The sequence below is a fragment of the Acartia tonsa genome, chromosome 14 (assembly GCF_053477335.1).
Source record: "Acartia tonsa isolate MP-2025a chromosome 14, ASM5347733v1, whole genome shotgun sequence".
NCBI lineage: Eukaryota > Metazoa > Arthropoda > Copepoda > Calanoida > Acartiidae > Acartia > Acartia tonsa.
In genome coordinates this window covers 39,693,569-39,719,614 of record NC_137273.1, presented here as the reverse complement: position 1 = coordinate 39,719,614, position 26,046 = coordinate 39,693,569, and the positions used below count along the sequence as shown (strand labels likewise).

General features: G+C 28.8%; 1 protein-coding gene across 1 annotated transcript; it reads left to right on the top strand.

Moving 5' to 3' along the window:
- Window positions 1-25,057, top strand: LOC145305818 (uncharacterized). The gene is made up of 17 exons (XM_080147642.1): window positions 1-106; window positions 855-938; window positions 1,867-1,950; window positions 9,919-9,981; window positions 12,343-12,420; window positions 13,223-13,270; window positions 14,231-14,257; window positions 15,419-15,477; window positions 17,461-17,626; window positions 18,192-18,278; window positions 18,765-18,833; window positions 19,102-19,164; window positions 21,526-21,603; window positions 21,957-22,004; window positions 22,360-22,386; window positions 23,630-23,688; window positions 24,762-25,057. Exons 1-17 carry the CDS (start codon window positions 85-87, stop codon window positions 24,780-24,782), a joined length of 1,083 nt encoding a protein of 360 aa, XP_080003768.1. The 5' UTR covers window positions 1-84; the 3' UTR covers window positions 24,783-25,057.
- Window positions 25,058-26,046: the final 989 nt, after the last annotated feature.

Genomic DNA, 26,046 nt, shown 5'->3' with positions numbered 1-26,046 from the left:
ACTAATAACAGCACACACAAGAGATAAAAACAATTAGTTGGTAATATTTAGCCATACAAGATAGCTAATGCTTATATACTTTTCATGTTTTTTGCTTTGGCAACAGGTAAAAGTCTTAACCTTTAATAGACCAAGGGGGTTGGTTGGGCTAGGGAGGGGAAGGGCAACACCTCTACTACCAACTTCTAAATATTTTTTTTGGATATATTTAAGTCATGAAAAAAATCTGATAAAATTTTTCATGTTTTATGAAATGTTTCTTTCTATAATTTATAAAGATTTTTTCAGGGAATGTTTTATAAAATATTATTTTCAATTAGTGTTTATTCCATTGTCATAATTGGAAACTATTTTATATTTGCAAAAAAGATATCAGAATAGAAAATAAGATTATCTAGGTCTAGTGTTTGTGTTGCAGAATAATAATTTTCAGTCAGCATAATTCCATAATATGATAAATTTCAAATAAAAAAAAACATCATAAAGCTCAGAGAGTAAATTTTAAATGAATAATTTGATTGATCAATAATTAAATTAGTGTAATATGAAAAAGTATCTACTTTTAGTTTGACCATTTCTTAAATTAATTTACCAGCTTTTTTTTATTTTCCATTGGATAGGAGAAGTAATTTTACATAAACAAGGGGCTTGAAAAACAATATTAGGGGTGGCATTTAAACCCCTCATATTTAAGTAAAAAAAAATACCTGACTTATGGGGCAAGAGTAGCAATCCCCATTTCTTAATTGGAAGTCCTAGCAGAAGGATATTAAAATAAAGCACAGATACAATTATATTCTTTAGAATATAAACTCTTTGAACCTTTAGATATAATTATAATTTTTACAATTCAGGTTCAGAGTATTGCCAAGAACCATCAGATTCTAACTGTGTTGGCGTTGAGGATCAAGTTTATATCATCTACAACAGATGGCCATGTAAGAGATATAAATTGACTATAAAAGTTATAAACTACTATAATTTACTGAGATTTATTCAAACATACATATTATTATGTAAAAGAGACAGGATGTCTTGATATTGGTTTTTCTGTGTGACTGTATGTCTTTGTGTGTAAAAATAGTTTTTAAACTACAGACTAATATGACTTACAGTATATCTTCTTTGGATCAATGAAACACTTTTGATTATGAAACATTATGAAACTTAAAAATTGTTTATATTCATAAAAATAAAAATCTAAATAAGTTTATTCATAGTCTTCCTTCTGGTTGTCTCTGAAAAATGCAGTGTCTTTGTGTTGTACACCCAGTATATAACACATTATTTTATGCATTACTAGAGGCACATCACTAGAGGCTTCAATGAGCACATGAGGGAAGATTAAAGGGGGGGGGGGTTGGGCATTCACTTTTCATTTTAATTTTAAAAAGAAAATTATAAATAATAAGGGTGACATTTCCCCAAAATGTTTAAAAATGTCAAACTTAAAACTCTGTTAACATGCAACTCAATGAATTCAATTAAAATGGTAAAATAGCATATTACTGACATGTTATTTTTAATTGTAATTGTTTACTAAAGCAATTTTATGGAATTTAAAATAGCAGCCATGGCTGACCATTTATCAAGCTAACAGTATTCTACTACTCACTTCCAGTGAGGGGACATTGGATTATTAAAACTGTTCCACAAAGTTTTGTAAAAACTCGATCTTAATCATTGGCTCAAACAATCTTGGGTACTTTTAATTAAATTTTGATTGGTTGGTTTATTTATAATTGTATTGGATCAATTTTAAAATCGTTGTCCTATCACTCAAGATCCCTTAATAATTACAAAAATTTTGTCAGGGTCCTTATTTAATATTTGAACAATTGAATAATTTATAATTTTTATTTAAAGGTGATTGTCAGAAAGTCTGGTGGTGTGAGGATGGGAAACTTCAGACTGACATCTGCACACCATTGAGTGATGGAACAGAAACATGTAACAATACTTTATTTAAACAAGTTTTAAGTAGAAATGTGTTTTTGTTAATATCTATCTATAAAAACTAAGTAGAATGCTGGAAAACTTCAGACTGACAGCTGCAATTATGATGTAACATGTAACAATATTTTATTTAAACATATTTTTTTGTAGAAATATGTTTTTGTTAATATTTATATGTATTACAAAGTAGAATGATGTCTGATTGAACATCTGTTGGTTTGTCTTAAGTTCAAGATCTTGGTAACTGCTAATCTGATTTAGTTCTAATCTTAATAAACTTAATGTTACTGCAGTGGTTTTGAAATGGGACACCCTTACCCCCTAAAATAAAAAATGTCCCCCAATTTTTTAAATTAAAAACAAATAAGGGTGGTTAAGGTTCCCCTAAAACACCATTTGATAGCATTTAACTTGGGATAAATTGTGTCAGAGGGTAACTTTAGTTAGATGATTTTTTGATAATATTTTTGTCTTAAAAAACGATACTATATAATATACTATATCCTTTCCTCCTTCTACTGTAATAGATTAAAATAGGGAGTCTAAATCTATAATAAGGGTTTCTAAATCAGGATATGGCAGGGGAGGGGGAGTAAGGTAACTTTCTTTCTGGGGGGGGGGGGGGGGAAGGGGTACTTGACTTCTCAACTGGAAAGTTCTCATGTAAACTTTTTTATTTTCACTTAAATTAATATCTATAAAAATCTGGCAGCAATAGTAAGTAGAAGTAATAGTTAATTAATGACTAATAGATTATTCATTAAAGTAAAAGAACAGAGGGGACAGAAGCTATATGTAACTCTCCCCTTAGGACATGTACCCTGTCCCGAATTTGTATTTGGTCTCTTAAATCAGTTGATAGCTTGGGAAATATAAACACAGCTGAGTCCCTACAAAAAAAAAAAACATTGCTAGCAGATGAAAGTGTCTCTGCCATTTGGGTCAGGTAGCTGTCTTGATTATTCATTTATTCGGGGCTATAGCACTTACACATCCAGCAAATTTACAGTTGATGTATTTTTGGCAAAATGTTTTCTTCCTTTTTCTCATGCCATAAATACATCCAACACAGGCAAAAATACATATAATATTTTAATTCATATGTCAAAAATATATCTGACACTGGCATTTACACATCCATACGTTTTCAATTATATGTCATAAGTACATCCAACACTGGCAAATATACATCTAGATTTATTTATAAGAGTATTCATTTATATACAATTAATTAGATTTTGTACAGTATGTATAGGTTTTTAATTTTTGCACTATTTTTGATACTTTCCCCCTATTTACATACTTCCCTTTTTCTTAAGATGCTCCCTACAAAACATCAATACATTTATAACAACAAGATGAACAACTTGGAGCTATATTGAAGTATTGTTCTTGATTAGGTCTAGCTTAAAGCATTTTAAGATTTAAATGCTTTACTACATTAGAAGTTCTTAGTTTCATTAAATTACAATTCAGTTAAATAACTAAAGATAAAATAACAGATTTCATTGTTTCAATAAATAAAATACAAACATTTGAAAAATAAATCTTAATTAAAATGTTGTAGAGATGACTAAGCCTTGTAAATTTTCTAGAAAAATTCTAAAATAGGGTTGTGAGATTTAGGTAGGGTAAGGTTTAAGAAAGGGATAAAACATATAATTTTTATTATGTTTAGAAGAATATATAAAATATTAAAATATAACTCTGCAGTGTATTTTAAACACAAGGATTAATATTCATTGAATGTACATTATGCTTTTAAATAATCAGACCTATATAGCTGTTGCTTAAATTGAGTTTATCCTATATTCCTGCTTATTTTGATTAGATTCAAAATGATGTGCTTTTTAAATGAGCCTTAATACATCCATTCCCTAATTACTAAAAAAGATATCATTAAGAACATGTCCTTATAAAAAAAGACATCCTGACATATTTATTATAATTTAAATCTTTACAATGCTTTTTATTTTAACCTGACAAATATATTATAACTCAAATAATATAAAAGTTGTTTTCTTATTATTTTAAATTAAATTTCTATGGATGTATAAATGCCAGTGCTGGATGTATTTATGACATATAATTGAAAACGTATGGATGTGTAAATGCCAGTGTCAGATGTATTTTTGACATATGTATAAAAATATTGGATGTGTTTTTGCCAGTATTGGATGTATTTATGACATGAGAATCGATTTTACTGTCATTTATACAGTAAAAATTTAGTTTGTCATAAATACATCCATTGCACTGGCGAAAACACATCCACTGTAAATTTGCTGGATGTGTAAATGGCAGTCCCCCATTTATTCTTATAATCAAGACATAATTTATTGCTTATGTAATAGATAGATAGAGAGATGTGATAAAATGTACTATTTTATACCTAGCAACTTAGATAGAGAGATGGGGAGGGTAGAGAGTATTTCCTAATAATATGATATTTACATAATTATATTTCAATTCTTAAATAAGTGAAACTTTTGTATATTTGTTAAATATAATATTGTTATTTATTAGTAGAATCTTTATACATAAAGGCTGCAAATCTTCTTGATAGGCTTACATCTAATCCTATTTTTAATTATTTTTATATACTTTATCTCAGGAATAAGGTATAACCAACAAGGAAATTAATTCCAAAATTGATTTGGGGGGCAAAATAACGCAACCTTTATATTGCCTTTTTCAGCTGTCGTTGAGGGGCAAAATTTGTATTTCACCATAGATAAAATATATGTAATCGCGGCATTGTGTGCATCATCAAATATAAATTGTAAGTCTCAAAAAAAAGAATGAAAAGGACTGTCCATAAGAATTTCTTTACATTTTAAGCATACTATATATATAAACAGAATCAAGATCTATCCCTTTGAAAATTCTGACCTCCAACTAAAAGATTTCCGCCCGCTTTTGTGCTCCTTTATTTTTGACCTGTAAAGTTTTCTTGACCTATTTTTGCCTCAAATGTTGCTATATATAGCTTACAGGATAGATGTTTAATTTTCCAATGGGCTCCAATTGCTATGCTTTAATTTAAAATCCGAACAGAAAGCAATTGTTATATGAATAAAGTTAAAGTTATACTCTTATTTATTTTTTCCTATTGTACAGTCCTAATTGAGAGTACAAATACAAGTTTTAGATTATAATTTGATAGATATAGTAGATCTAGATGGTCAATCTGGCCTCTTATTCCGTCAATCTTAACAATAAATTTCTAAGCAGACAAAACCTCTCTGTTTATTTATACATATATAGGATTTGTTCCATTAATACAAATTATATTGTTTTGGCTATATAATTTCCTGAAAAATATTCCATCATTAGAAATTAAATTATGCATATCTGACTTATTATATTTCTTTTCTCATATTTTTTACTTTTAACAAAGCTAAAGAAAATGCTTTATCCAAAGCTTTATCTGTACATTTTCTAACCATCAATATTGCCTGATTATTACTCAACTGTTTTCCTGTTAGCTGATTTATAGATTATGTATCTAGATTATATCTAACATTGAACCAATAAAATATTTACACGTAATTCACCATATTACACTGGATATAGCAAAGGTGGATATATTGACAGGGGAAAATGTGTTGTCAATTTAGGTTGCTAATTTGCAGGGATCTAAAGGGATATAAGACAATGACAAATAAATAAATAAATTTTTGTATTTCCCCAATGATGTTACACAAAATAACCTCTGTGTATTACAATTAGTGGTTGAAACGTTTGGACATTCAACTTTATGAACCAATCAATCAAAATTCAGTAACATCACTAAAGTTGTTTTACCAACGAATAAAAAAACGTTATTATAAAATAAGACTAGTATAAAAAAAAGTTAAATGGCCCCTTCCTCTCTTCTAATATGGTACTCATTTATTAATCGTTTCATTCATCCAGTAGCAGGGGAGGGGATAAGGTCAAGGATGTGGATGGTGGGTTTCGTTATTTTATCCAGCTAGCAGTAAATTTTTCTAAAAGTGCAAGAACATTTGGAGCAACATCCATGTAATAATAGATTATTTACCAAAGTGGGACTGTTTTTATGCTAAAAATTGTATCTTTGAAAAAAACAGGTTTTAAGCAAGTATGGTGAAATAGGGTTAAATAATTAATTTGCTTGTTGGTTATAGCTAGACTTTATCTACAACTAGAACTATTGGGAAATGTTTACTTTTTAACCCCTTATAGAGCATTTACTGTGTGAAACATCTAATATTTAGTAACTCTCAGCCTGTTTGTATAGTCCTATTCATTTAAATATTGCATAAACAGTTCTGTATAACACGGTTTGTTTTTTATTAAATGAATAAGTTGGGGTACAATGTTTGGCACTTTTGATATAAGTAAATGATAATAAAAAACACATAAAATAAGATAATAACTTCAGAAAAATCGATGAAAATAGTTTTTATACTAAATTTTTTTTTTATATTTTTTTTTTAAAATGTCGTCTTAGTTTTTCAAAGGGATCTATATTCTCTGAAATCTAAACTATCAAAATAATTTTTTGGTAAATGATTATACGATATATGTCAAACATTTTATCAGAAAAAATATTTTAAATAATAAAGTAGAAACCTGAATAATTTTTCTTGTGGAAATAGTTTTCTGCTAATGTTGATAAACATATGTCTGCAAGCATTAAGATTTTTGTACTGCCAATACACGTTGGGTTTTATATTTAAAGAATTTCTTTAAAATGTTGTTTTTTTACCTCGCATTAAAAAATCATATTATAAAGCATTTGAATTAACAAAGGTTATGCTAATATTTTTACTGTTCAAGTTTATTTAATATTTTTTAAAAATAGCACAACCCTCCAAGTTGTAGCTACTTTTCCAGAACATATGATTTGAAGAATATGATGTGATGTAATGTCATGTAAGGAAATTTAAAGATTCATTTAAAAAAATTTTATTTTTGCATATATGTAACATCTTAATGTGTTTGATGTCTCTAAAGAAAGATAATTAAAATTTATTTCATATTATATAGTTTAACCCATTAGTGCCGAGCGCCACTTTTATGGGCCGATCGAGCTGAAAGTTTCAGGGAAGCTTTATAATGGTCAAAACCGAATTCAAATTTTTTTGTTTTGCTCTAGTAACGTGCACAGGAAAGTTGCAAAAAAAACCCTGTTTGGCTCGGCCATAAATACCAACCAGGCATTATTACCTGTTTTGGGCGGTTTCCGCCGGCGTTAAAACCCGGTTTTTGTTGTAAAAACCCGGTTATTTCGACCAAAAATTGAAAAATGTAATTTTTGAACGCCAAAAGTGAGATGAACACTTTTTAGAACTTTGATACGATCCGAAATTGAAAACTACACAACCTCATGTAATCTATAGAGCTACAAGTATAATACGAAGCGATTTATTTCAAATTTAGTGTTTCGGCTATAGATGCCACCGTTTTCGGGTAAAAAAACCCGTTGCTCAAAGTTTTAAAAGACACACACTACAAAAAAAGAACATATAAAATTTGGATGTTACATATCAGAAAACGAGCATAAAACTATTGGGTGACACCTATAGAGATTACTAGGGTTATTAGGGTGGCTCAAACCCTTACTAATGACGAGCCGGGTTTTAAAACTGTCGGGTATTTATGGCCAAGCAGAACCGGGTCATGATAGGGCGTAAAAAAACGATAAAAAAACATATAAAAAATAATAATTGGAATAAAACGAATTCACAAATAGATGTACTTGTCAATAAACATTAGATTTCACGAAAAAAAACAGCGACTTTACTATAAAAACAAAAAAGTTAGAAGGGGTATTTTGAATTTTCATGATTTTCGAATTTTGTTGAGCTATACCGGCAAACGGAAGTAAGCTAAACTGCCTGCTCCAGGGGGAAACGAAAGCCAGGGTAGTAGAGGGGGGATTCATACTGAGAATGATGCAATTATGAAGCCCGAAACCGTTTTTTTTTCTATTTTTCGGAACCGGATTTTAATGCCCCATTCGGCACTAATGGGTTAAATTACAATATATAACCTAGAAATAGTAAAAAGACCCCTTTCTTTTTTTGTCACAAAAGAGAAATTAACAAAGATTTTTATTAAAAAACACCTTAGTGTAAAAATTTAAAAAGTTTAAATATGGTCACAAAAAGATTAAATTAGTTTATTAAATGTTTCATTTTCATCAAATAACAATTAATCTCTATTGCAAAGAATAAAGTGTAAAAATATGTTCTCGTTTTAATTTTAAGTAACTTAAAATGCATTTTAATACCTTTTAATGATTTATTTTTTAAAACATCATTTTATAAAATGTTACTGATTTTTAAAGTTATATATTAGAATGTTTTTAAAGTTTGTTAACATTTTGTTTTAAATGTAGAAAATTGGTAATGCTAAACATTCAAAAAATGATTTCATTAAATTTTCATCACTTAACCCATTAGTGTTGAGCGCCACTTTTATGGGCCGATCGAGCTGAAAATTTCAGGGAAGCTTTATAATGGTCAAAACGGAATTCCAATTTTTTTGTTTTTCTCTAGTGGCGTGCACAGAAAAACCCGGTTCGGCATGGCCATAAATGCACAACAGGTATTTAAACCCGTTTTGGGTGGTTTTCTGCCGGCATTAAAAGACGCTTTTTCCTAAATACCCGATTATTTCGACAAAAAAATGATAAAAGTAATTTTTTAACGCCCAAAGTGAGATGAACACTTTTTAGAACTTTGATAGGATCCGTAATTGAAAACTACACAACCTCATGTAATCTATAGGGCTACAAGTAATATACAAAGCGATTTATTTCAAATTTAGTTTTTCGGCCAGTTTTGGCCGCTGTAACCGGGTAAAAAAGCCCGTTTGTCGAAGTTTTAAAACCTGACATACACAAAAAAAGAACATATAAAAATTGGATGATACATATCAGAAAACGAGCATAAAACTATTGGAGGACACATTTAGATTACTAGGGTATACTGATTAGGATGGCTCAAGAATAATAAATCATAAAAAAATATTTAATGGTTGAAAAGTTAAAACCGGGTAATAAAACCAAAACCGAGCCGGGTTTAAAACTGTCGGTTATTTATGGCTATGCCGAACCGGGTCCTAATAGGGCGTAAAAAAATGATAAAAAAATCATATAAAAAATAATAATTTGAATAAAACGAATTCACAAATAGATGTACTTCTCAATAAACATTAGATTTCACACAAAAAATCAGCAACTTAACTATAAAAACAAAAAAGTTATTAACGTTTTTCTAAAGCATTTTATCCATATTATCCATTTCTTAGATCCATATCTGAGACTTCTCTCCGGGGACAATAGATAAAGAAGGGAGTAAAGGGGAGGCTCACAAAAGGATGATGAAATTTGAAGACTGGAAACCATTTTTTTTTCCATTTTTCGGAACTGGGTTTTAATACCCGGTTCATCACTAATGGGTTAAATTGCATGTTTGATGAATTTTTCAACTGATAATTCAAAAAAAATTGTTTAAGTTTTATTATATTTTACTTTGAATTGTTTAAAAAATATATTATTTTCAAAAAATGAGAAGTTATACTTTCCTCAAAAAAAGACCTAAAACAATCAATAAAATAAGAACTATACTCTTATAGTCCTGAGAGACATACTTAATTAATATAAAAAAGGAAAGCTTTGCTTTAAGAAAATAAGTATCTTATTGAAATGCAATATCTTTCACTTATACAAATGTCAAAGTCTCGCTACACATTTGTTACAATTAAAGCATGTCTGATCATCTATATTTTGAAAGAATTTTAATAGTGATAAACAATGTGCTTTTTGTCTGAATTATTTCTATAAGTTTGTTTATATTTTAGTACATTTAGGCCAAATCTTCATTAAAAAATACATTAGACAATAGTAGAAATAAAATCATTTTAAAAACTTTATATGTCCTAGTTATTATTTACAATTGAAACATTAACTACTTTTTTCTTAATTAGATGTGAGGCTATATGGAAAGTGTGTGAATGTTGCTGATGCGCCAGTAGACATCTGCAAGACAGGTAAAACATTTACTTTCACCAGGGAAAGATGAGACATTAGGCTCTAAAGTTAAATAAACGTATTTTCTTATTAGAACTTTTGTAGCCTTAATAAATCTTAATTGGTTAGTACCATATAGCATTTTTAAAACTTTTTTACTACTCCTTTTAATCTAAAAAAGGGGTACTTTACTTGATTATCACTAGGGGTTTACATATATCTATTATTTACTGTCTTATCCCTTGAGATCTCTGAATTTAATATTCTTTTTCTTATCTGACATCAATTTGCATCAAGTTAGATACAATTCTAAGAGGGTAGTGTATAAAATGTTAGATTGTACTTTGTACTTATTTTTTTGAAAAGTATTAGAATAAATTTACATGGAATTGTTACCCTGCATTGGGTATATATATGACACAGCATGAACTATATAATAATGTAATTATTCGGTGAATAAGTAAATAAGGCTTATAAATTTATAACAATATAATTGTTTTATTCTGACATGCATAATTTTACTTATATTCTGTGTTTCTTGTTAAAATGCTAAATTTTTACCTCCTTCCTAAAAGTTTGTTAGGCAGTACATACAATAGATTACACTAAAAAAATCGCTATAAAATTAGGCTGCAATTTTAAAGTTCAATAAAAAAGATCTTAAATTAATTTGGATTTTATCTCAAGTGTTACCCTTGTAACGCAAAATGACTGAGTTGAAAAATCGAATGATAAATTAAGTTTTTTTCAATTTTAGTAGGCAAACCTTTGTTAAAATGTTTTTTCAAGGAAAGTTTTTCTATAATTAGAAACAGTTGGTCTTTACATCCGTCTGTCCAGCTCTTTTTGTTGATTTTCCCATATTAGAATTGACTTATCAATTTTAAACTTTGCATGATATAAAAGTTACATACAAGTATGGAATCTTAGCTACTCCACAATCACTACCAGAAAGTCCATTTAAAATATTATGCATTTTAACAGATTTAGAAATTTTTTTTAAGGTATATATTATCCTATTCATATGATTACATTATTATAAGTGAAACATCTCTTTAATCTAGTCCTAAAAATGTAAGTATGTCCTTAAACAATATCCCACATTTACACAGTTTTGCAACTAATTCATTTGATATATTGTTTAGATTTATACATTTTCTACTTTTTTAATTCTTACACTCTACAAGTGTTAGTTTTTGTTTGTTTGCTTTTCAGAGCTTTGCATTAATGAATGTTTTCATCCTTGTTTTTTAAACTATTTTTTAGAAATAAAGTATTTCAATACTGCACATATTTATCACAATACCATCTTAACCAAACATATATCTAAAGATAATGATGTTTGATCTTGTGATATACCATTTTTTAAAACAAAGCCTTTCTATTATTAGGGTCTATCCAGCCATTTGTCTGTTTATATTGGGCAGCTCTTATTGTTGATTTTGGCATTTTCGAATTTTTCTTTAGATTTCATGATGATTCCTTTTAAAGATTATGATAAAGAAAGTGTAGTAACTCTGTAATTGTTATTAAAAAGTCTGTGTGTCCAATTAAAACCTGATAATTTTTAACTTTGTCATTGCTATAAGTGAAGCATTAATATAATCAAAACATAAGTTTATCCTTAAATAGAATCCTGTATTTAAGGTATATTACAAATTCATAGGCAGTTTAGTTTGAGATTATGAATGTTAGTTTGTCTACCGTCTGATTTTATAGCGTGTTTTCATTCTTGTTAAATGATATACTTGTTTTATGAACTTAATGTTTTGAAATTTTCTTAAATAGGTATAAATTATCATCTAAATCACCAGTTTTAGAATTTTTATAATTTTATGTCTAGCATTCATTCTGAATCCAAACAGCTTCATATCAAATGAGAGTTCAATATTTAATCATGAAATTAATATTAACTTTAAAGCTTTTCTATAATTAGGGTTGGTCCATCCATAACTTTTAGCACTTTTCAGGCATGTTAGAACTTTCCTATCAATTTCAAACTTGATAATGATTCCTATAACAGTTAGTTACGAATTAGAAAGCATAGCAACACTATAATTGCTACCAGAAAGTCTGTAATTCCATTTAAAACATACTGATTTTTAACCTTTTAACAACATTTTTTGTATGATATAATTATTAAAATAGATGTGTTAGAATTAACCTATTAATTTCTAATTTTGCATGATGATTCCAATGACAGCTAGGTACAAATTGGATACAAAATTGTTAGATTTTTAGATTTTTGTACTTAGCTTTTAGAGATGTTATCATCATTGTTTATTTATAAAGTGAATTGCGATATCATTATACATTCTATGTTTTGTATTATTTTTGATTCAGGAAGTAGATACAGTCAAATTATATATTCATGTGTTTAGATGAAAATTGTGAATTACCCACCAATGGAAACTGCACAACATTTCAAGATGGACATTCTGATAGTTTTCCCCTTCCATGTGAGTTTATTTAGTTTCATTAGTTTAAACTTTAACTTTCTGTTATTTTTTTCCTTGTTGTTAGGCAGCATCTTATAATATAAAGTAGTAGTATACAGTTTGTAAAGAGCTTAAGATCTCAGGAATTGTCCTAAAATAATGCTTTATTAATGTCTTTGTATAGTAATAAGTTGCATTATTTCCCTCCAACACATTTTTATAGTGGCTAAGGGCTAACCAACTTTTATAAAACAAAGAAAATATTATTTGTCTTTTTTAGATAATAAGCTACTCTATAATTTTTGTCTAAAGCAAAAGATCCCTAACATGTTCTTTATTTTGTTTGTGCTGTATAGAAATTTTTCGTTGTGTAAATGTATATTTCCTAAAGGATGTGAGCAAAGCTTATATTTTATGTTTTTCTGTAGTACAGCATTTGTTTCCAGCAAAGAATAGCATAAATGTCTGTTTATGATCTATGCTTTTAAGAGAAGCCTCATTAGTTTTCAAGTAAAATAACTAAAAATACTTTTGACTATATCAAACTATTGGCTGTGTACCAAGAATCTAGGGGCTCTCTGTATCCAAGTGTCAAAAAAGTGCTTCAAATTATTCCAAGAATGAATATGAATATACAGAGATACAAAAACCATTTAAGGACCTTGTATAGCTTACCAAAAATGGATAACTCTATTGGTTCAGACAACGATTTTAAAAGAGAAACAAACAAAAAACCTTAAAACTGTATTAATAGGATTATGTAAAATTATGAGAAAAATTTATTCTATGTTTCAGTGCTACCAACCTATTTTTTTATATTTAGGTAATTGTCGTGGTGTTTGGGATTGTTATGATGGTAAAGTCGGAACAAGTAAGTTATTATTTCTAAATCTAATCTTTTCACTTTGTACATCACTTACCTGCTAGATTCAACAAATCAAATTATTATTTTAGTAACATAAATTATATAATATTAATTATCTTTATACATTAGTATCACAGCAACAATATGAAGAAAAAAACACAAAGAACAAAAGTTTAATAAAAAATATTAAATCATATAAGTTTATGTAACAAATAAAGAAGCACTATTGCCCTGCTTAAGTGTACATGAATTTACGCATTCAACAAACTTTAATGTTAAAGTGTGTGTGGTAGTGCCTGTGTGTGTTAGTGCGTGTGTGTGTGTGTGTTAGTGCATGTGTGTGTGGTTGTGTGTGTAAGTTGTGCTTGCAATTTTTCATTCTGTCTATAATAGGAGTAAAGTAAATATTAAAATAGTATCAAAAATTATAATATATTTCTCACAATTTCCAGTAACATGCACATTACATAAATCCTTATAATAAAGTAACAGGATGTTTGTGTGTTTGTATGTTTGTAACGAAGGATCTTGCTAACCGCTGAACCGATCAAAATCTCCTTAACAGGGTAGATTCCCGGGAAGGTTTAAAACTATTTTGGGGGAGGGTACCACCATCCTCCCTAGAGAAATTAATTTTTTTTTTAATTTCTCGATTTTAGAAAGAGAGTTATATTTTAAATATAAAAAAAAACATTTAAAGTGCCACTAGAGGCCTCTAGGGGCGTAGCTGCTAGTATTAAATAATGTATCTAAATTATTTTTGGTAATGCTTGACCAAAGATTGTTATCTGATCTGCAATTGTATAAATGTATGGAAGAGTCATTCTTAGTTTTAGTCAAGTTATTCTACTATTCTATTTAGACGTTTTGGAGTAGCTTCAGTATTTTAACTTATACAATTGTTACATTAAATGCTTTAAAAGAATAAATTTGAACATTGCATACCTAATTATAAAATATTATTAGATGAGAATTATTGTTCTGAAGGAAGAGGTAACATTTTATATTCTATTTAGATTATATACATTATAACTAAAAATTTATTGTGAATGTAATCAATCATAAAAGCAAAGCTTAGGAAATGAAATAGAATTAACCACAGTATATATTCTGTAATTTAGAATCTTTATTTTAATAACCTTATCCATCCATCATACCCAATTTCTATATCCTGTAGTCAGACAGACATAGTAGTCTAAGAATGACCTACACAATGATCAAAACAAAGCATATTTCACTATATTATAGAAATAGTAAACTTTTTTTGGTCTGTAGCCAAGAATCTTGCTAACCGCTTAAATAATATGGTCCTCCTTTACATTTAAGCATTCAACGCCCCCCACTATTATCTCAGTTCCTATTAGAGCTAGAGAGCTAAATTTTTTTGTACAAGTCCCCAGTTTGATAATAAATTTCCGACCTTAAGTAAGTCAGAGTCAATTTTCGCTTCCATCACTCTTTTATTTGCTTAAAAATTTCAAACGGGCGTAATTTTGTTATTTTTGAAGCTAGAAGAAAATTTTTTTTACAGAAAATGTTTATCTTTATGTAAATTTTATAATAGAAATATCAAAACATAAATTTTAGCGTTCAACGCCCCCCCCCCCCCTACGACTGTTAAGGGTTAATAAAATTGAAACATTTGATGGTAGTTCCCTCAAAAGTGCCTGGTAAGCACAACCCCCTCCCCCGAAGTATTATGAAGATTAATTTTAAGGAAGGCAGGTATTTTAATCCTTATACTTAAATAAAAATGAGTACTTTTTTCAATCTATTTAAAAACAAGAAGGGGTGGGGTGTTACTGTAAAACAATGCTGCTCTAATTTGTCATTTGTTGGCACAAAGATTAATGATTTTAATGATAATATGTGTATACAATTTAATTTCTCTAGATAAGATTGTATACAACACACATAAATCAGATTCAGACAGTTGAAACAGTTTGTTTATAAAAGCAGTACTATAATTCATGATTTGACCTTTGACATTTCACTTCTCTATAAAAAATATCTTTTGGCCAATATGATAGACTGAACTGGAAAAATTCCAACCACCTAACTGGAAAAAAAACTTTTTTATGTTTATTAAAATTTATACTCTAAACTTATACTTTTAAATTGAAAGCATTAGTAATTTTTATCTTTCTATTATAGCCTATGTGCCAAACTCTGGTTTTATCTGTTATTATTACATGGATTCTTCTTATTGCAAGGTAAAAAAATATCAAAAATACAAAAATATACAAAAAAAAAAAGAATCGATAATTTCTATTGAAAAAATTATGAAAAGAAACAAGATAAGGTCAAAAACTGATTTATTTTATTATAAAACAAATTTATAGAGAAGCAGACAATCCTTATAATAAAGAAATATTATGTTTGCCTGTCTGTCTGACCTGAAGGATCTTGCTGAACTGATATAATTCTCTTTTTCAGGGTAGCTTCTCACAGGTCCTGAGCTTGATCTTTAAATCATTTTAATGGTGATTTCATGCACCATGATCTAAATCACCATTAAAATTATTTAAAGATCAAGCTCTGGGAAGGTTTATAACTACTTTATAGTAGGATCCCATCTCCCTCCCAAAAGAAATTGTCAAAAATGTGAAAGATTTTAAAATATTACTGCAGGGTGGTACTAGTGTCATAGAAACATGAATAAAAAACAGTTGGTCTTAAAATTGACAAATTATTGCTCAAATTAGATATCTAAAATAAAAAAAAAATTTGAGGCCTCTAGGGGCATAGTCGCTAATTTTCCCTAAAGTTCCTGGCTTGCACAGAAACAGGGGAAGGGTACTGCAACAAGAGGCATTGTAAAAAAAATCCTTGTTTAAAAAAAGGAAGTAGGGATTTATTGTGCTTGCTAAGCATTTTGAGGGAAAGCACCTAGTAACACAAGCATAATAAATATATACACAAACATACAAAAATCTTATACATGTATACACAAACAATTAGGAAGACATACATTTCATAATATGTAAACAACTAAGATGGACCATTTCCAAGGAGGGATTTATCCATCTCCATTGCAAAATATTCTTAGTAATGTTGACAAATTCATTCCACCCTCCCCCCACATACTACTGTTCAAAGGTTTAAAAATTGTGGTGCTATTCTCACTCATGCACCCAATATACTTTCTTTTAAATTTCCTTAAATTAAATAGTAATTTTTTTGTATATATTTTTATTTTCAATTATATGTCATATTTTGGGTTTAAAGCTTCAATAAGTCTTGGATTATTGGTAGGGTAAGGTATTAACCCATTAGTGCCGAGCGCCACTTTTATGAACCGATCGAGCTGAAAATTTCAGGGAAGCTTTGTTATGGTAAAAACGGAATTCCAATTTTTTTGTTTTGCTCTAGTAGCGTGCACAGGAAAGTTGCAGGAAAACCCGTTTCGGCGCAAGTAAAGAAACCGTTCGGCATAGGTAACCGCTTTTGGCGTTTTTTGGTGCTTTCCCCCAGCATTAAAGCCCCGTTTTGTCCTAAATACCCGGTTATTTGGCCCAAAAAATTAAAAATGTAATTTTTGAACGTCCAAAGTAAGTTGTAGAGTAGCTAATACTACGATACAATCCATAATTGAAAACTACATAACCTCATGTAATTGATAGAGCTACAACTAACATACAAAACAATTTAAGATTTTGGCTATAGGTACCGCCCTTTTTGATTAAAAAAGCCCATTTCCGAGAAGTTTTAAACTTTTGATATTATATGTGGACGGGTATCTTTACTCGCGCCAAGCAGGGCAATAAAACTAGTGGGTATCTTTACTCGCGCCGAGCCAGAGCTATATAGAACGTAAAAAAATGATAAAAAAATCATATAAAATATAAATTTGAATAAAACGAATTCACAAATGAATGTAGTTTCCAATAAACTTTAAATTTCACAAAAAAAATCACTAACTTTACTTCATAAACAAAAAAGTTAGGAGGGGTATTTTAAAATCACCTCGTTTTTCTTGGTTTTCAAATTTTGTTGAGCTATACCGGCAAATGGAAGTAAGCAAAACTGCCTGCTCCAGGGGGAAATGAAAACCAGGGTAGTAGAGGGGGGATTCATACTGAGAATGATGCAATCCTAAAACTGAGAACCGGTTTTTTTTCGGCATTTTCTGGAACCGGGCGTTAAAAGCCGGTTCGTCACTAATGGGTTAAATCAATTGTTTCTTTCTTTTCTAGAAACCCTTGATCCCTACTTCCTCTATGACAACAACCACTTTGACTTCCACAATAACAACTACTTCTCCAACAACAACCACTACTGCAACTTCTCCAATGACAACTACCACTGTGACTTCCACAAAAACAACCACTACTGCAACTTCCACAATGACTACAACAACAGGTGATTGTAAATTAGAATTAAGTAAAAACAATAAACTGTAATAAAGACATGATGCTGATAAATTTTGTCTTTTGGTACATTTTTTACCAAGAAAATCATGGAATATTTCTTCCTCTAATTTTAAAGATTTTTTCAGGGAATATTGATTTTCAGAAAATTTTATTTTCAATTAGTGTTAATTGCATTTTCTCATAACTGAAAACTATTTCATATTTGTAAAAAAAGATCAAAATAACAAATAAGATTATCCAGGTCTAGTGTTGCAGAATAATAATTATCATTCTGCATAATTTCATGATAAATTTCAAATAAATAATTTCATTAATCAATAAAGAAATTAGTGTTATATAAAACAGTACTTTAAGTTTGACCATGTCTATTATCGATTTACCAGTTTTTTTTATTGGATCGGAGAAGTAAATTTACATAAACAAGGAGCTTTGTACAACAATATTGGGGTTGGGGGGGGGGGGGGGGTCATTGAAGAAAGATAATAAAATCAAGTACATTTAAAATCTAACGTCTTTGAATCCTTAGCTATGAATATATATTTTTAACAATTCAGGTTCAGAATACTGTAAGGAGCCTACAAATGAAGATTGTAAAAATGTTGAAGACAATGGAGTGTATACAATCTACAACAGATGGCCATGTAAGAGTTATAAACTAATTGGCTTAAATTTATTCAAAAAGAAAAGAAACAGGATGACTTGATATTAGTTTGTCTGCATGTACAAAAATGTTTTGCAATCTACAGACCAATATGGTCTTTTTACAGTAAAGCTTATTTCAGCTATTCCAAGGAAACAGTTTTTAAATTGATTAAGTTTATGAAATATTACTCTGTTTGTTTTTTTGTGTTAAAGAGAATAAAAACCTCTAGAATATATTCTTTATCACCCTTCTGGTTGTCTCTGGAAAATACAGTGTCTTTGTCTTGTACACCCTGAATATAACACATAATTTTTTGCATTACTTGAGGGAGGCCACAACTTTTAATTCAATTTTGATTGGTTGGTTTATTCATAATCATAGGGGATTAATTTACATTCTTTGTCTCCTTAATAATTTCTCATTTGGATATTCTTTCAAGATCTGATATTTAAACTATCAAAAAATTTATAATGTTTATTTAAAGGTGATTGTCAGAAAGGCTGGTGGTGTGAGGGTGGAAAACTTCAGACTGGAAGCTGCCATTATGATAATGGTAACAATATTTTTATATAAACACTTTTAAAGTATTGATTGGTTCTATACATTCTATTATATTTGGTGTGAAATGAATTATTTTGAACTGAAGTATTAGTCAATTATAGTTGAACATATCTTAGTAAATTTGAGCCAATTCTTTATTGAAAAATACAAACATAAGACAACAATAGAAATTAAATCATTTTTAAGACTTTATATGTCCTAAATGTTATTTACAAGTGAAACATTAAATATATTTATTACAAAGTATTTTTGATAATTAGATGTGTTGCTTGGGGGAACTTGTGTGGATGTAGCTGATGCTCCAATGAATATATGTGACACAGGTAAAACATTTACTTTCACCAGGGAAGGTGGGGACATTTGACGCGAAAGTTATATAAACATATTTTCTTATTTGAACTTTTGTAGCCTGAACAAATCTTAATTTGATTTTACAAGGTAGCATTTTGAAAACTTTTCTACTTAAAGGAAGCCTGCAAGAAATAACACGCTTTAACTGCTGAAAGACTGCCACAAGAAGACCCAATACCCCAAATTTAAAGCCTTAAGCTTCAATAACAAAAAAGTTCTAGGCATTTCAAAATAGTATTTTATGTACAATGGAATTTTTGAAAGATTTCCAATGCTCATAAAAGAAAAAACAATATTAAATTACGTCGCCTAGACACAAAATTATAACCTTATCTTTGTCAGAAACTTAGATTGCCTGTAACCAATTACATTTTTCAAATAAAAACACCACATTTCATAGTCAAAATCTATGAAAAAAATTCGATTTAAATTGCATTTTTAAACAAAAATCATAGCGGAAACAAGGGGTAAACTAATACAAGCTTAGCTGTGATTGGTTGTTAAGCTGATTCAGCCTTCTGATTGGCTACAGTACATTCGGTACAACGCAAGAAAAACTTAATTTTTTTTAATGATTTTGACTATAAAATAGGTATTTTTATTGTAAAAATATAATTAGTTACTGGAAACCTAAATTTATGACAAAAATAAGCTTATAATTTTGTTTCTAGGCCACGTAGTTTAATTTCAAAGTTTTCAACATGAGCATTGCAATTCTTTCAAAATTTTCATTGTACATAAAATGTCATATTAAAATGCCTAGAACTTTTTTGTTATAGAAGCTGAAGGCTTCAAATTTGGGGTATTTGGTCTACTTGTGGCAGTCTTTCAGCAGTTAAAGCGTGGTATTTCTTGCAGGCTTCCTTTAATCTAAACCCAAAACCAACATAAAAGGCAAATCTAAATATTCAAAATAGCAGCTTTATTATTCATTTAGGTTGATTTTACAATAAATATGAAATGTAGACGACTCCTTTGGTTACAACATGTTTTTTTTTAATAATCAGCTCCAATGAAGCACAAGATCTCAAAAACAGCATTTGGGGGAAATACTGGTAAACCAAAATAATATGCAAATCCAAAACAAATAAATGAAAAAAGATTTTTTGGCACTTTTCTTCTCTTTTAAAGTTTGATTCTGATAAATTAATAATTTGGAAAGGGATTTATGCTTTAATTATTATGAAATATAATATAAGGTAGAAATTAATGATTTTTCTAAATAAGAAATATTTGAAAAATATAAATTTTATCCATATCCCTTTAGAGGACAGCTGCTGACCCCCAGTCTAATGGATGAACCTAAATACATGTTAAAGATAAAAATTACCATCAAAAGTATACAAAAATGTTTTTAGCTGTGTTAAAAAAATCCATTTTAAAATCTTAATTTTAAGGAGGATGACCTTTAAGGTGCTCCTACTGGTGGTGATGATGAGCAAATGTTATCAAAGTGCATGACCATGATGACAACTTATATATCGAACTATGATCCAATTTTTGTAGTCATAGCAGCCTCCAGCCAAGCAGTATTTTAAAAAAGAAAAGAATTGCAATTTTATTTACTCCAATTCATTAGGTAATTACTGTAGTTTTTAGAAGATGATTATATTTCTTGTCGGGAGGCTGCTATGACTACAAAAAATGGTGCATGGGTTAATAGATAAGTTGTTGTAATGACCATGTATTTAGATAATATTTGACTCACCATCACCACTAACAGGAGCATCTGAAAGGTCATCATCCTCAAAATTAAGAATTTAAAATGAATTTTTTAACACATAAAAAAAATATTTTTGTATACATAACTTTTATCTTTAGCATGTATTAAGCTACATCCATTAGACTGGAGGTCAGCAGCTGTCATAAAGTGATAGGGATCAAATTTAATTTTTTCAAATATTTCTTATTTAGAAAAATCATTAATTTTTACCTTATACTGTATTTTATAATAATTAATGCATTGAACCCTTATAAGATTGTTAAATTATCAGAATCAATCTTTAAAAGAGGAGAAAAGTGCCACAAAAAAAATTTCATTGATTTGTTTGGTATTTGCATATTATTTTGGTTCACCAGTATTTCCCACATATGCTTTTTTTAAGATCTTGTGCTTCATTGGTGCTGATTAACAAAAAATAACAGTGGAATGTTGTAACCAAAGGAGGCATCTACATTTCATATTTATTGTATAAATGAATAATAAAGCCGCTATTTTGGAAATTCAGATTTGCCTATTATGTTGGTTCAGGGTTTACAAAAGGGGTACTTTAATTGATTATAATTAAGGAGTGTAAATAAATTTATTAAAAATTACATTTTTATGTGTTTAGATGAAAATTGTGATTTACCAACAAATAGAAACTGCACTGAGTTTCAGAATGGGTATTCAGACTTCTTTCCCCTTTCATGTGAGTTTAATTTGTTTCATTAGTTCAATTTTAAATGCTATTGTTTTCTTTTTAGACATCACCCTATAATATAAAGTAGGCTTTTTTGTTTATTAAGCTTAAGATCTCAGGATTGGCTTTAAAGAAAAGCTTTATAATTTTTTGATAGACTGAAATATAAATATACATAGATTTGCCTAAAACCTTCTCAGAACTTGTATAGCTTACCATAAATAGAGAAGTCTATTATTTCCTTCAAAGGTTTTAAAAGAGAAACAAAAAAAACCTTATTACTTAATTTACTAGAATTATGCAAAATAAGGAGAAAAGTTTATTTTATATTTAAGTTCTAAGATCCTTTTATCCATATTTAGGTAATTGTCATGGTTATTGGTATTGCTATGCTGGTGAAGTCAGAATAAGTAAGCTATTATTTCTGAATTTAATCTTTTTCAATTTGTACAAATCTTATAACATCCCTTCAATATTAGATTAAAAAAATAATATATATCATTTAGTTGCATCTTTATACATTAGTAGCACAGCAACAATATAAAGAACATTATTTTAATTATTATTGGTAATGCTTGGTTAATCCTTTTTATCTAATCTGCAATTCTATGAATGTATGGAAAAGTCATTCTTTTAGTTAGAGTCACATTGTACTACTATTTCATAGAGTTTTTTGAGTAGATTTAAATGTGTCATTTTAATTTTGAAAAAATTATTTAAAACAATAAATTTAAATATTGCATACCTAATTATAAATATCATTAGCGGAGAATTGGTGTGAAGAAGGAGAAGGTAACATTTCATATCCTATTTAGATTATATAATACTTTTTCATCTTAGTAGTCAATGTTAACAAACATGAAAGCAAAGCTCAACAATTGAATTAAAAATAACTAGAGGCTGAGCCATTAGAATCTAGAGGAGAGAAAGGAAGGCCAGAAAAAATCCTAGAACCACTCCAAGACATTTATAATACTTCCCTCAAAATTCAAGTGGGTACACAAAATGCACCCTTTTTTAAATTCAAATTTTGTAGCTTGTGTTATCCCTTACAGATCAGAGGGGAAGGGGCTCTAAGAGCCCCCCCCCCCCTCTTTAGTTTTTTCAATCCCATTTTTTTGTAGGTAGGATAGAGGGCTGTGACTTCATGACTTTTTAAATTTAGTAATTATAAGTTGGCAAGAGTGATTTTATTGATTTTTTGTCTGTGTCAAATATTTCTTCAAAACTCTTCAAAAAAATGTTTTCCATTTTAAAATGACATTTTGGGTTTATGAAAAAGAACGTGTCCTAACTTTTTCATTTTTTTCACCCATTTGTGACAAGCTCCCAATGTTCAAAGTTTTGATTCACTGGGCACTGACTAGCTATTTGTTTCAAAAATCAAAAAGTTACAACATGTTTTTTGAAAGTTTTCCATTGCTCATGACTGAAATTTAGAAATTAAATAATAGCCAAGAAACAAAAATATTAGCTTATTTTTGGCAAGAAGTAAGGTTGCTCGTAACTAATCATATTTTACGATAAGAATATCCATTTTCATAGTCAAATCATTTTAAAAATTAATTTTAATTTTAGTTGACTGAGAGTACTGTATTGTGTAAGAATTCCAGCTATAAGTATTTCCAGTCAATCAAAAGGCTGCGTCTGCTCAATGTCTTTTTAAGAACGAATTACAGCAAAGCACTAATTTTATTTTATTACAAATACGATATTAAACCAAATTCTTTTGACATATTTTTTGGGTGTTTTTTTCTGTAAAATTTTAATTGGTTACTGGTAACCTAAGTTTCTGCCAAAAATAAGCTTATAATTTTATTTTCAAGCCAACCTAGTCTAATATCTAAATTAATATCATGAGCAATGAAAAACTTTCAAAATTTTCATAACTTTTTTTGTTATTGAAGCTGAAGGCTTTAAATTTATAGCATTGGTTCTACTTGTGGCAGTTGTTTAGCATTAAAAGCAGAGTATTTCTTGCAGGCTTTCTTTAACTTGTGTTTTGAAATTTGAACAATTAGTAATTTTTGTTTAGCCTATGTGCCAACCACTGATTTGGGTTGTAGTGGTAACATGGATTCTTCTTATTGCAAGGTAAAAAAAGAATAAATAATTTACATTATAGAAATAAATTTCTAAAATCATAAAAAGAAACTAGATAGGGTCAAAAACCCATTTGTTGTAAAATCTTAGCTGACCAATTTACATATAAGCAGACAATCATTATAATAAAGTAATACTATAATAAGGATGATTGTTGTTTGTCTTTATGTCTGTACTCAAGGATCTTGCCAACCACTGAACTGATTCAGTTCTTCTTTAAAGGGAAGTTTCTCAATAATGTCCATTTATTTTGAATCTAAAGAATACAGAGTACTATTCTTAGAAGGTTGGGAAGGTTTATAACTATTTTGGCGGAAGATACCACCATTCTCAAATTGCCAAAGTATAAAATTTAAATATTTCTGAATCAGCAGTGCCAATAATTACAAAACAGCTCATCTTAACATAAACAAATAATTTTTAAAATTAGATATTTAAAATAAAAAAAACTTTTACAGTGCCTTCAGAGGCCTCCAGGGGCATAGCCACTAATTTCACTAAACCTTCAACCTACATTATTTTGAATTAAATTGAAATTGAAATGTGTTTTATTTTTTTGGTCAGTTTATTTTAAATATAGGGTAGCCCAGCTGGGGATGGAAACTGCTCCTATTTGCACACAAATTTCCTTGTTTCATATTTAAAATTTGATTTTAAAATAAGGAAGTAGGGATTTATTGTGCTTGCTAAGCACTGTGAGAGAAAGCACCTAGTAACAAAAAGGTAAAAACATGAATAAATATAAACAACAAACAAGAATACATTTACTCCATAAGAAGTAAAAATCTCCATTGCAAAAATTTCTTATTAATGATTACAAATTACATTAATACTTTTCAAAGGATTAAAAATTGTGGGTGCTTTTCTCCCCCATGGCCCACAATCAAAATTATTTACTTAATCTTAAATTTTTTTAAATAAACCTTTCACAATTCTTTAGAGAGTCTGGTTTGTTGTGTATTTATTTAAAACTTCAATCACATTTCATTTTAGGTCATAGCTTCAATAAGACTTAGATAATTGGTGGGGTAAAGTATTAAATAAATTGTTCCTTACTATTCTAGAAACCCCTGAAACCCTGGTAACAACTATTTCTCCAACATCAACCTTCACTGCAACTTCCACAATAACAACTACATTTTCTAACAACAACCACCACTGTTTTTTTTTCTCTTTAATTATGTTGATGATAAATTAGAGATTTGGTTTTTAAATAAAAATAATTTTATTTTGTGACTTGGACTGAAAAGGAATTTGTGATTGCCTAATGCCACAATTAATTTCTCTAAATTTTGTGAATTAATTGTTCTTTGTAATATAATAATATTCTTTTTTTAAATATAATAATCTGCATTACAAAGTTTGTTTATGATTTAATGTATGTTTTTAGCTTGGCTACTTTATTCTTTGGTATGTCAATGAAATTAATTTTGGGTTGTATTGGCTATGACAATTTTAACTCAAATAGCTTAGTGCAAATTTTTATTTCTAATTAAATAATTCATTATGGTTGGTCAGAATTTGTTCCTTAACATTTGTTCCACTGTTCTTTACATGGACATATTTGTCAGAGCATACAGAATTTGTTTATGATATTTTCTAAAGTTACTCCACTGTTGCGTGTAGCACTGCTATATATATGGGTATGTTTGTCAGAACATAGAGAGTTCTGTTATAAGAATTGATCATCTAATCTATGTGTATATTAGTTTGTTAGTGAAAAAAGGGTTTATCAGTATTTTATATGGTTACTTAACTATTGCATGTAGCTCAGCTACTCTTTAAATAGGGATATTTTTTTAGAGTACAAATAGTCCCCTAGTAATCTCAAAACGTGTAAGTAAGCAATTAATATCTTTTTTGGCTTACTTAAGTGTGCCATTGTGCCATTTTTGTGGTAAATTACTGATAAGCCATAACAAATACTTATTTGCTTACTTATATCAGCATTCAACTACAATTTGGTCTTACTTGTGAGTTAAAAGAGGGTGGAGTAAATGAATACTCAGTCATTTACAGTAAAAGTGGCTTATACAAGTTGAAGTGAAGAAAAAAGAAGGAGGAGTAATAATTAATCCCTTCCTTCCTGTAAGCAATTTATGAAAAAAAAGAGAAGATTTGGCTAATATAAAGCCAAATAAGCAACAAAAGTGATTGATTGCTTATAAGTAATTTATCAAAAAACTGCATAATTTGGTATATAAGCCAAAAAAGCATTTATTGTGATTAATTGCTTGTAAGTAATTTATCAAAAAATTGGATTATTTATTATATATACCCAAATAAGCAATAAATGTGATTGATTGCTTATAAAAAATCTATCAAAAAATTTTAATATTTGGTATATAA

What these genes read in the sequence shown, in the direction of transcription:
- LOC145305818 (XM_080147642.1), top strand. Translation starts at nt 85, where the DNA reads ATGTTTTTTGCTTTGGCAACAG. An exon ending in GTTTTTTGCTTTGGCAACAG is followed by an intron (nt 107 to 854) that starts GTAAAAGTCTTA and finishes TTTACAATTCAG; the next exon opens with GTTCAGAGTATTGCCAAGAA. An exon ending in AGTAGACATCTGCAAGACAG is followed by an intron (nt 9,982 to 12,342) that starts GTAAAACATTTA and finishes TCATGTGTTTAG; the next exon opens with ATGAAAATTGTGAATTACCC.